This window comes from Vigna unguiculata, chromosome 11 (genome assembly GCF_037176805.1).
Source record: "Vigna unguiculata cultivar grain cowpea cultivar isolate G323 ecotype 2 chromosome 11, ASM3717680v1, whole genome shotgun sequence".
In the NCBI taxonomy this organism is placed as follows: domain Eukaryota; kingdom Viridiplantae; phylum Streptophyta; class Magnoliopsida; order Fabales; family Fabaceae; genus Vigna; species Vigna unguiculata.
This window is the reverse complement of record NC_140802.1, coordinates 10,530,618-10,543,298: the sequence shown is the minus strand read 5'-3', so window position 1 is coordinate 10,543,298 and position 12,681 is coordinate 10,530,618. Positions and strand designations below refer to the sequence as shown.

The following is a 12,681-nucleotide window of genomic DNA, read 5'->3' as shown; positions in this document are numbered from 1 at the left end:
TTGACAGTTATGTTATGAAGGTCCATGGCATAATTATGGTGGTGTGTTTAGTAAGTATATTCAGTATCAATTGGGCTGAATATGGGTTTGAGAAAAACTTATTTTTCATAAGTAATTTGAGAAAAACTTTTTTTTAATAAGTAATTATTATACGACGGTACATGGGCACTATTTGATCTAATTGTGGTAGGTGTGCCAAATAATTATGTTGGTGTGAATAATAAGTAATAATAGTCGTTTGTTGAATCTATGCATTTATTATGTGTTGTTTGGTTTTTTTGGTGTATGGTAGATCAGAATTTTAATGCATGTGCCAAAATAAGCACGTATTCAACGAATAAAAATGGTAAAATAAGATATAAAAAACCAACGTAAATAATGACAGAAGGAACCAATTTACTTACATCTCCATGTTTTCCTTCAATGCATTGAAACAGAAACTTAAACAGGACACCAATTCAGCATATGAAGACAGCACAATCAACGATTGATATGTTCAAAAGTAGCCTCTGAAAGGCATTTTACACAAAATACAGGAATACAGGTATGTTACCATACAATACAGTTATAGATTGTTAAAAACTTCTTTGAAAACTACATTTGTGGTAGTAGTCAAAGGTTTGTTTTCATTGTCATGGATCAAAATCTTTAATCCGGATTTGCTTTTAACTCTAGAAGCTGCAACATATAATTGACCATGACTAAAAACTGGTGTTGGCAAATACAACCCAACACAATCTAAAGATTGTCCTTGAGATTTGTTAATGGTCATAGCATAAGACAACATGATCGGGAATTGTCTTCTAATCAGCTTGAATGGCCAAGGGGACTGGGATGGTGACATGGACATACGTGGAATATAAATCTCAGTTCCTTTTGATTTTCCAGTAATAATCTTTGCACTGATTACATGGTTTGCAAGTTTAGTCACTATTAATCGGCTACCATTACACAAACCTTGAGATTGATCCAAATTTCTTAAGAGCATAATTGAAGCACCAACCTTTATCTTGATACTATGATTTGGTAGTCCAGATGTTCTTAAAGAATTTAGAAATTCAGGTGTAATACCATCGTATGTTTCAGCTTCTGCTGGCTCAGAGGTATCTATGCAGTCGGAGCTTAGATATTCTTTAATTTCTCCTGAAAGACATGAATCAGATTAAGTTGACAAATCTTAGTGATGATTTAGTAAATTCTTAATTATGAATAATGACTGACCTGGAATTGATTCCAAAACAGATTGATTAATTTGATCAACTGTTTCAATTCGACTGGCTAGAATAGCTCTTGATATGAGGAACCCTTCGTCTTTGTACTTTTGCATTAATCCTGGATATGTGGTATTGACAATGGCTTGGATAGGATCATTATATTCTGATATTAGTAATTCTGATGGCATTTCTATGTCAACTAATCCATCGTTTGGTTCATTCAATGCACCATTGCCAATTTTTATTATCCAGGAAGAAAACTCTTCAATTTCAGCTATAGTAGAGTCTTGTAACCCATTTTGCAACAGCCGTATGTTCTTTGTTAAATTCATAATCTGGCAATGATCCCAAAGATAAGATGAGTTGATAGTAGCATGAACAATATCAGACCTGCTTCCATGTGGAATAACAGGCAGTATTTGTCTAAAGTCTCCTCCAAAAACAACTACTTTGCCACCAAAAATTGAATCAGTTTTGTTCTTTTCCCTCATGATGTCTTTTAAAGTACGATCCAATGCTTCAAAACAATACTTGTGAGCCATTGGTGCTTCATCCCAAATGATTAGGTTTGCCAATTTCATCAAGTCTGATAGTTCACTACCTTTTGTAATGTTGCAAACAGAGTGCTCCAGTGTAGGAACGGGAATCTTAAATTTAGAATGAGCTATCCTACCTCCAAGCAATAATAATGAAGCTATGCCACTTGATGCAACTGTCAACACTATTTTTCCTTCAGATCGAAGAGCAGAAGATAAGGTAGTCCACATAAAAGTTTTCCCGGTTCCACCATAACCGTATAAAAAGAACATCCCCCCATGATCATGATGAACATCATCTATAATCTGTTGAAAAATATGTCTTTGCTCTTCTGCAATTGGTTAGAATTTATTAAGTTATATTTGAATATGTTCATGAATAATGCATGGAGAAAAGAACACAAACCTGTCATACGGTTAAAGTTAGATTCAAATACATGTAGCTCATCATCCTTGTTGTAATCAAGTTCGGCATATACTAATCTATTTCCACAATAATCTACCACAAAATCATTGGGATAAGGCATAGATGGCCATTCCTTTAATGTTCTCCTGTTATTCTGCAAGAGCTTCTCAATCTCAATCAAAGTCAAATTTTGAAGAGTTTCAATATTGAGAATGAGTTCTGCAACACAAAAATTCAGTTAACATACTTGGAACATGAAACGTATATTTGATATGCTTTAATTCATTGTACCTTGATTTCTAGCTATAATTCGTTCGTTGTATAGTATTCCATTAGACAACCATTCCCATGTTTTACTCCACAGCTCTTCAGGTTTTAAGACACTATTTGACATAAGGATGGTTACAAATAATTTCCTTAAGAAGTGTCCAGATCCCCAATCTTTAGCTTCGTTAATAGCATCTACATATTCGGTATCCTCGGCTAAAAATCCATAAGCTTCACACGCTTCTCTAAATGTAGAGTATATTATGTTATCAACAGTTCGAAGATCTACATATGATTGTGGACCTTTTACTATTGTTAGCATCCTCCTTAAATAGAAAAGTTCACCAGTTGCTGGGGGAACCCAGATAAGTCTGCCAATGGTGTTGCCCTTTTGCCTTGGTTTCCAACATCTTTGATTCTTGTTATAAACATACTTAGATACAAATTGAGGATATGTCAAATCCCTTGCATCAGAATATTTTGTGTTGCAGTCCATCCAGGTTGTAAACATTGACTCCTTAACTGTTGGTTTTGCAATGATTTCATTAATATCATCATCATCCTTGAAGTACACTGATTGCTCACCAGGCAAATGAAAAAATAGACATTCAACAACTGGATTTCTTCCATGAATAGGAAAGGAAAATATTCTCCAACAGGCTTCACATGGGGAAATATATCTACAATCGATATACTGTTTGATTTCATTTGTCGCAACTTGAGGTACATTCTCATCATTGCCATTAGAAACTATAGCAGCTGTAATTCTATCATATCCTTTATTGATGTACTTAAATAAGAACTTGATAGAATTGGAACGATTACACCATTCAACATTGACATGAGCTTGATATTTGACCAATATTGTAGGATTGTAAGGGACAACAAAACGATTATCAAGTTCTATGTCATTCTTGACAACAGTGATACCGTTGCTTCTTCGACGATAATGAGGATAACCATCTTCTGCAATTGTGGTAGTATTTTGGTATTTCTTCGGATAAAATCTCGAACATGAACCATTCTTCATGCATGGAGATGATCTATTAGATAATCCACATGGTCCGTGCATCATATGTTCTTTGACACAGGCATACAATTGTGGCTCCTTTTTGGCACATGGTATTTCAGCTGAAATGACCTTATCTATATCCAAGGCTGTTGGATATTTGCTAGAAGGATGTAAGAATATTAGCAAATGAGCATGTGGTAAACCTCTTTTCTGAAATTCAATACTATACATGTTTGTCAAGAAGAAATTAACAATTACGTTGTTAGAAGGGTATAATAGTGCAAAATTTGGGCTTAAATCATCAAAATATTAAAACTTACATGCTATTACTCTGCCCAATATATGCTTTTTGGTTAAATCTGATAGCAACTGATCAAATTTGATTCTAAATACTCTTGCAATAATATCTGGCCGGTCTGAAGGATTTAACTTTGAACTCTTTAATATTCGAGATATCTCTGGCCATTTCGGGTTGCAAGTAAAAGTTACAAAAAGATATGGGAATCCTACATGACCACATATTGCCATTCCATCAAAATATAATTGATCCATAAATCTTCTGCCACCAAGAAAGCTTGATGGAAGCACAAATCGTTTTCCTTTTTCAGAGGCATCAGTTTGGCTTTCATTACTTGGTTGACAAAGGTTATTATACTTATCAACCCTCAGTTTGGATTGATTGTTTCTGATGAATGATAATCTTTCTGACTCAATCATTGTGTATCCATCAACGACAAATTGTTGGAACAATCTTCTAGATCTAAGTATAGTCATTGCCTCAGAATCTCGAGTCTGAATTCTAAAACAAAACCATTCCCTGATTGTTAACCGATTACGTTTTGATGCCAAAGAATCGCGATGACTAATATCATGCCTATAACCATCTTCACCATATGGAAACAACAAAGGATATTGATATCCCAAATAACTGGTGTGCAATTCATTTATTCTTTGCAGCTTACCTGTCCTGCTTTCCATAATAATATCTCTGGGAGAAGCGCTATCAACATCGCCAACGATTAATGCAGCTACTTCTGACACCATTGGCATGTTGTATATTCGTCCATCTTTTTGCCTATCTGCGATAAGCCTCAACTTGAGATCATGAAATGGTTGTTCTGCATATTGATCCCTAGCCATTCTGAAAGATTTACAATGTACATTGTACTTATCAAGCATCTGACTTAGTGTTCTGACTATTTCAGCATCAATATCATTATGGTTCCTACAATGACATTGAATTTCAAATCAAAATGATAGCCTGATTATATTCAGAATTCAGAAAGCATAATAATAGTTAACCTCAAAGATTGAATTCTATTGTGTATCTCGTTATCAGTATCATATATGTAGAGCTGAGCAAACTTTGGCTGTTTTCCAAGTGGTGGCAGAAGACTACCAATTTGATGACATGACTGCCCATGAACTCTTAAATTTGGTGGTCCACGTCCATTGTTATATTTGTTGTCAATTTTTGCTCCAGGAGATGTGAATGCAAACATCATGTTGTATGTTCTAATGTGTTGTTGAAAACTTCGACATTGTTTAGAATCAGATTGAAACAGAAGTTGTTGAAGCTCATCAGGGGGGTCTTTTAACATTGGCAATTGAACTTTGCCATTACCACAACAAAGTTGAAATTTAGGATTAACACTTGGATGACTTTTGTCAATACGTTCTTCATACCACATATGACCTTGGCAATGCTGACAAATATAGATTGGATCCCCTATATCTGCATACAACTTGCAAATGAATAAATTAATGAGTTTATAATATCATAGATGATTGAAAAAATATATGACAATAATTGTTTTTAGAAGGCTTATCTTTCTTTGTGATTGATGAATTCGTAGCTCATTTCATACTCTGCATCAATTTCTGCAAAATAAGTATTCATGTAATTTATGTAATACAGTTGTAATCAAACTGATATACTTTATTTTTTTGACCAAGGATATGAATATTGATTTCCTTATTATAACTTAATTTTACCTTCTACATGGGAATTAGATGAATCTGAATTATCTTCGCTTAACTGTAGTTCATCAATGACTTCTAACTGCACAGATTCAGTTGCCATGCTGAAATCATTGGTTGTTGTGACCATATTAACAGTGGCTTCAAATCTATGGAGAAGATTTTGTTGCTTTCTTCTGCTTCCACCAATATCTCTTTGCTCATTCACCAAAGTAGGATGTGGACCTTTCATTTGTAATTCCGTATGACACCTTTCTTCATTCACAAAAAAACTTGTTACATCAGCTAATGGTGTACAATTTCGTCTTTTTGTTTCAGGGTGTTTCTGTTGTATGCACGTAGCATTCATCCTCTTGTGTTGGATTATTTGTTTCCTTTTTAATCTTGCACTTGTACTGCACTTGGTATTTTCATTATCCATCCTAATAGATAAAACAGTACATGAAAATAATTAACACAGCAATACAACATTTTAAAAAAAATTTGTAAATGTTATGGAGACATTTTGTAATAGGTATTCAAGATTTAAGACGAACTTCCTAGAAAACAATTGTAGATGAAATTAAAAAATCATCCAGCAGCCAAATAATACTCTTCATTGGTCAAGTATAAAAGTTGTCTGGTTGAAGTCATCAGTAGCCTCACAAATCTGGTGTTCTACCATATTTTTGTATCTGCATAACAAAATTCTTCATCAGATTGACATCATTGAAATATTTGGTGTATATGTTAATGGATGGAACAATCCATCCATTTTTACCGCCAAAAATAAAATGTGTATAAAGTAATAGTAGTACATCAGATATAATTACGGTTGTTAAATGGAGGTCATTTCAACTTAACATGTCTTATCTATCACATACACTGCATTTTCAATTTACCTTATTTAACATTAGGTGGAATAACACAATCAAATATTAGGTTGAACACTTTTTCGTTCAGGGAAACCCATCAACATCTTCTCCGTAATAGTAAATTGACTACTTCTCTGCAAATTTTAATGTTCAACAGTAGTATTAGATTTAAATGCTTGTCCTCTCAATCAATATAATGTCCTTTCAAGAAATCCAAAATCATCCCATCCAAACCAAAAAGTGCTTTAAATTCTAACTATTACAGTTTTTGCTCGTGCGTTGTATTATTATATTTCATGGATAACTTCTTTATTCAAACAATTTAATCAATTATAACAAAAAATTTATTATTATAGTTCTAATTAGCAATTCTATTTTGGGGCGCTTTGGATATAAATATTGTGATAATATGATTATTATGTTGCATAATAATGTCAATTAATGGTAGTATTAATTAATATTCAAGTTTAATGAAAAAAATATTCACATAAGAAACAAACCAAAACTGTAGTAGTCATTATCCTTAATTTTTCTCTTAAATCATTACTAAATAATACTGAAAAACATATAGCAGTAATTTCATAAATTAACAATATAGTTAGTTGAAAAAAAAAGATGTAAAATATAATAATAACAATAACGTTATATTACCATTCTACGATATTGTGTTCTACAATTTTGCACCACTAAAACTATTAAAGATGATTCACAAAATCCATAAGTACAATTCATCAAAACACAACCGGGATTGAGTCTACTATAGAAATTACAATATGGTTGACAAAGATAAAAACATTCGCAAAAATATTTTAACAGACTTTTCTTGGGCACATTAATACATTTATAATTTCTCCTTTTTGATACTCTTCGTTGGCTTTGTAGTCTTTGTAGCTGATAACTGAGCTAGAGGAATATCTTCCAGAAAATCAAACTCCATGATACTTGATGGAATGTCTGGAACATCATCAATAGGAGCAGAAACATCTTTAGAGGGCGTCATACAGAAAACTATATCAGGTTCATCATCAGCGGTGGAAGAAAGGCACATCTGCAATGATGAACATAATCATGTTACACATTCAAGTAATCAGTTTTATTATTATGCTAACTGAATTAAAATAATCCTTACCAATGAACTATCAGTATCAGCTGTTAAGTCACATGCAGCATTACCAATACATTCAGCAAGTTCAATTGCCTGCGAACATATATATAATTCATGTCAAACATTGTAAAACAATTTACCTCACAACCAAAATGACCATATTTAAAATACTTACTAAAGAAGTCCCGCTAGAAGTTGGTACATCAAGAAGACTGGCATTGCTACATTTACCAATAACCATTGGCTGCATAATTCATTTGCAATTACAATTTAAAAACAAAAACTATCATTGTTGTCATAACAAACAAAATCAAATTCAACTATACTTACTGAGGAATTGGAAGTATCAGGAACTATATCAGATGGACAACTAACAATACATTCACCAACAAAGCTTGCCTGTAAAGTGGTATAAAGAAATCAATTACTAATACGACTATGATTGATAATTCAACTTATGAATACAAAATATTGCAATACTACCTCCTCCTGTCCCAGTAGTGCTTTAACGTGATCAATAATTTCCACGTCAGTAGAAACTCTCATAACTGAGGCAGGTCGGTTCTTTCCTTGTAGCTTAACCTTAAAAGCACAAGTACATCCTAAAATAACATCTAGATCCTTTGGAAAACACTTTGGATCGTTTTCACCATGCTAATGTAAATCAAGTAGAAGAAAATAAATTATTAGTAACTTGTTTACAAAAATGATTCTTGTAAAATTAGTTAAGTTATAAAACATACTGCATTTCTTTTACCTTGATCATTTTCTTTCTCAAATCAGCAGCAGAAACACCAATTAAATTCATGCAATCTTGGTCCCAAAGCATGAAATTGGCCACCTTTTTCCCATCAGTCACTTGAATTTCCAGCTTGTATCTACAAAAATTTATATTACAAATAAGACTATGACATAAGGCATAACATATAAATTAAAAATATACTAACCGGATTCTTGGAGAATCATTAAAAGCATCACAACTAAGACACTTAAAGGAACCAACTTCGTGAGTTCTTTTCGCACAAACGTTACACACCAGATAATTCCATCCATCATTTCCTAAGTTAAATTTAAGTGTACGTGCAACAGTAACACAGGAAATCTCCTATATGAATACAAAAAAGGTCAATAATATGATCAACAAATACAAAATAGATTTAAAAGAAAATTACAAACATAACAACTACCTCTAATACAGTCATAATCTCTGAAACACTTTTAACAACGGTTTTATACATAAACCTATCAACATGATTAATCTGTGAAGAGCCACTATATTGACTCCCCTCCTCAAAAGTTTCACTGCCACAGGTTCTACACACAACACATTTGTTAGTGTTTATGAAAAATAAAATAATGAAAAATACATGCCTAACATATAAACATACTCTGCGAATTGCTTCTTAAAATTGATCAGCTCAGGTATGTCATCGCCTATGATCAGTTTTGAACCATTCCAAGAATTAGACAGTGAAACTGGCCATGGACCTATACAAACAAATTAAATTACATTAAATAATAATGATAATCTAAATATAGTAATGATGTTATTCATACCTGAAGCAGGCTTTATCTTAGTCTGAGTAAGAATAATAGCAACATTAGATGTTTGACTACATGTCCTCCAATAGCTCAATAATTTCTCACAATACGAATCCCACAATGTGCAACAAATTATAGCACCACTGCATTAATGAGATAACAACAATAACACAAAAAATAGTTATAAAATAATTATAAAACTATTGCAAATATAAAACACCAAATATAATGAAACAAACCTCAAATCTTTGAGGTCAAACACAACATTTTTGGAATGACCTTTCTCCTCTACATTGTCCAGCATACCAATGACATCTAACATGCAAAAAAATTAATAGATTAACAAAAAAACAAAATATAGGACACATACATAACGATACAACAATAAACTTACCAACCAACAAATCAGAACAATACTTTCCATCAATGATATCCTTTATACTTTTGAACTTCCAAACCTTTCTAGGTATGCTTGCAATGGGTTGTGGTCGTATAGACGTTGCTCCTATAAACAACAGCTTAAATGGATGCTCACAAACTCTATATTGAGCTTTGTTCTTCAAGAGTTTAAAGTTATGCATTATGTAACTTTCACCCTCTTTTAGCTTCTCTTTCCAGACACCCATATCTTCCTTCTTAATCATTGCAACAATAACATCACCCTGAACAACAAATTAAAACATATATGGTTAAATATAGTTGTCATCGAATAAAGTAAAATTTACAATATGCTAAAATATGGTACTTTACATTACCTTTTGATCCATCAGAACCATTTCCATACTTCGTTTGGATTCCCAGGACTCAACATACCACAAATCTACGATTCTAATAGCAAGTTTCAACGTCTCCCTTTTTCCATCAATATCCTTGATCATATCAAATTTTTTTGCCATCTAATATGTCACAATAAGTTAGGTCTTAAGTTTCAACGGACCACACAACGAACTCAAATAAAGAAAAGAAAAATTAAGTAAACAAAATATTAAGGTAAGAATCATCTTCAAAAATAACAAAACAAAATAGTGTTCAATATGTTCTAATCATATAAAACTGAAAAAATTAACAAAAAGAAGTCCTGAGACTGAAATTCGATTTATTCGCTCACAGGAAGTTTACTTGTAGCAAGCGTAACGTAAGCGCTTACAGCCAAGTCAGCTCAGTATTTAAAGAAAGAGAGAAAGATGGAGTCTCCCGTGGGAAAGAAGCGCAGGACTGACTTTGATTGCTCGTTAGAAGAAGGAACGAAGTAGCTCTCCCGATAGTACGTATTCTTTTTCTAGTCTTGGGGAAGGAAATGAAATCCTATAGCTTAGCTTGAGTAAAGCCCATTAGTAGTAATGCCTAGGGCAACCTTAAGAATTATATTCCATTCCTCCTACCGTCCCTCTCCTTTCAGTCGAGCTCACATCCCTCTCACTTCGTTCGAGCGATTTCATACCGGTCGAGCATCTTCAATCTTCATAGCAAGAGTTCCTTCGTACCTTGCTTTAAAGCGATAAAAATAACAAAAAATATTTCTTTTCAACAAAAACATCACAACATCTTCAAAAAAACATTAACAAATAATATCTCAAACAAAACGAAACTTCTATAACGTATTTCAAAACATAATACAGCATAATAACCAAGTACAAAAAAAAAAATTCTATAAAAGTATTTAAAAACATAATACACCACAATGACAAAGTAAAAAAACAAACGATAAAGAAGAAAGATGCATCAAGAAGAAAAAACAGTAAATAAAATAAATATTTAACTTTTAAGAAAATAAAATAAAATATCAACAGCAAGATCAACACATAAAATGTAGTTCAGAAGTTAAACAATATTAACTTACGGAACTAACAAAGAAAAGAAGAAGAAGATCAAGAAATACAGAAGAAGGACGAAGTGAAAAGAAGGAAACCTGGAGAAGAACAACGCAGGTAACTTGCCTTGCAGAGGAAGAATTTTCAAATGTAACCAAATTTTGTTACGCGACTAAGAAAGGAAGGAAGAAGAAAATGAAGAAATACAGAAGAAGGAGGAAGGGAAAAGAAAAGAAGGAAAGCTGGAGAACGACGGAGGTAACTTGCCTTGCAGAAGAAGAATTTTCAAATGTCACAGCAAATGTCCATCACATCATTTAACTCTCTGCACCGCCAAAAAAACTACAACACCAAAATGACTAAAATACCCCTAATCTAGAACACGTGTCAATGAACATGAGTGTCTAATTTAGTAATTTCACTATCCTAACATTTTCTTAGATATATAGTAGATTAAATTCAACATCGTATATTGTTCCCAAATCACGGGAAAATTTAAAATCTATTAACCGATTAACTCCAAAATAATTCAATATTATTACAAGTTTCAAAATCCATAGCCAACTCAAAAGGAAATTACAAATTAACAAAAATTAGTTTCTTAAATTAAATCCCCATTGCTAGCCTTCATTCCGTTCTGATGCGTCGCCAGCCTCACCTAAAACATCATCTACTCCTGTGTGACAAGTCACAAGATCATCGCCAAACACAAACAAAAAGGGTGAGCTTATAAAGAAGCAAACATGCATAATAAATGATAAATACCTTAACCCAACTTAACTTAGCCAATTTCCCATTATTAAATACCTTAGTACTAGACAACTCTACTCTCATAATCTATATGAGATTAACACAAACTCAACCATGGACTTCGAGATTTCATATGCTTTCACAAACCCGCTCGTGGTCCAACTCTATGATCCTCCCCGTTCGTAGTTCAACTCTACGAACTTCCCTGCTCGTAGTCCAACACGCGTGAACACCTACTATGAACCTCCCCGCTTGTATCCCCACATAAGAGTACATCCAATACGAACCTCCCTATCTGTATCCATCACATGTTTCCAACTCCATTATGAACCTCTTTGCTCGTAATACAATCAAGTGTGAGCCAACTAATACGAACCTCCCCGCTCGTATTCTCACACAAGATTCAAACCATATGGACCTCCCCGCCTGTAAGAATCAATGCAAGCTTATCCTAGACCGAAGACCATCACCATAACCCTCCTCCAGGTGCCACTCACTTCAGGGACCCCTGTTTTGTTGCTAACACCTGACGGTCCAATCTGCACCGCTAGGTCTTACACTAGTGTTGTGAATTTTACAGGTTTGGTCATTGTCGAAACCACTTTGTTCACATCAATCGTTAAAGGCACATTTCATAACACCAAATTGCATATGTTTACCTTTCAAAATACATCCAATTGCATCATCACAGTTCATATGCACCAATCACGCATAAGCATTCATACATTCATCATTTGGAAACACGCCATCACTTGAGTTTGACCAAGAATACACATTGCATATATGAATCTATAAGGCAATAACCAAAAGATGCATATAATATAATCATACAAAACACAACAGTACCTATAAAATCCCTTCATCCTAGTGCCTCACACCAAAACCAATATTCAGCACTCTACATGATCATGTATCCATACATAGATTCATATTAGTAGTTACTTGAAATTATCAAGAGATTATTCAAGCATTTTAAAGACTTCCAAACCAGCTATCATGCATATCATATATCTCTAACTACATACATTCAAACTAAGATCACACTGTTCAAATTAAAGAACAACATGTTATGAACCTATTGTCAAAATTTTAGCTAAATAAGACGGTTAGCGAACCTAGAACCGCAATTTTACGAAACTATATAGAGAAGAAAAATGTAGTTGCTACACGACTAGAACTTGGCACCCAGTGAAACAAAAACCAA

General features: G+C 33.3%; 1 protein-coding gene and 1 long non-coding RNA gene across 2 annotated transcripts; both read right to left on the bottom strand.

Annotated features, from left to right (window-relative positions):
* Positions 1 to 565: 565 nt before the first annotated feature.
* LOC146880992 (uncharacterized) lies at positions 566 to 7,317 on the bottom strand. The gene is made up of 8 exons (XM_085669199.1): positions 7,134 to 7,317; positions 5,438 to 5,670; positions 4,738 to 5,180; positions 3,758 to 4,660; positions 2,448 to 3,670; positions 2,157 to 2,375; positions 1,222 to 2,082; positions 566 to 1,143 (listed from the first exon to the last, which is right to left on the bottom strand). The coding sequence occupies exons 1-8, from the start codon at positions 7,315 to 7,317 to the stop codon at positions 566 to 568; spliced, it is 4,644 nt and encodes a 1,547-aa protein (XP_085525325.1).
* A 94-nt stretch (positions 7,318 to 7,411) lies between these two features.
* On the bottom strand, positions 7,412 to 7,743 carry LOC146880991 (uncharacterized). Its single transcript, XR_014986469.1, has 3 exons — positions 7,705 to 7,743; positions 7,550 to 7,618; positions 7,412 to 7,467 (listed from the first exon to the last, which is right to left on the bottom strand). It is a non-coding gene; the product is annotated as an uncharacterized LOC146880991 (long non-coding RNA).
* Between the last annotated feature and the right edge of the window lie 4,938 nt (positions 7,744 to 12,681).

Excerpts from the sequence above, each read along its gene's own strand:
- LOC146880992 (XM_085669199.1), bottom strand. The coding sequence starts at position 7,317 with ATGTGCCTTTCTTCCACCGCTGATGATGAACCTGATATAGTTTTCTGT. Across the intron at positions 3,671-3,757 it reads ATATTGGGCAGAGTAATAGC|AAACATGTATAGTATTGAAT; the intron begins ATGTAAGTTTTA and ends TTTCTTCTTGAC. Across the intron at positions 2,376-2,447 it reads AATTATAGCTAGAAATCAAG|AACTCATTCTCAATATTGAA; the intron begins GTACAATGAATT and ends TTTGTGTTGCAG.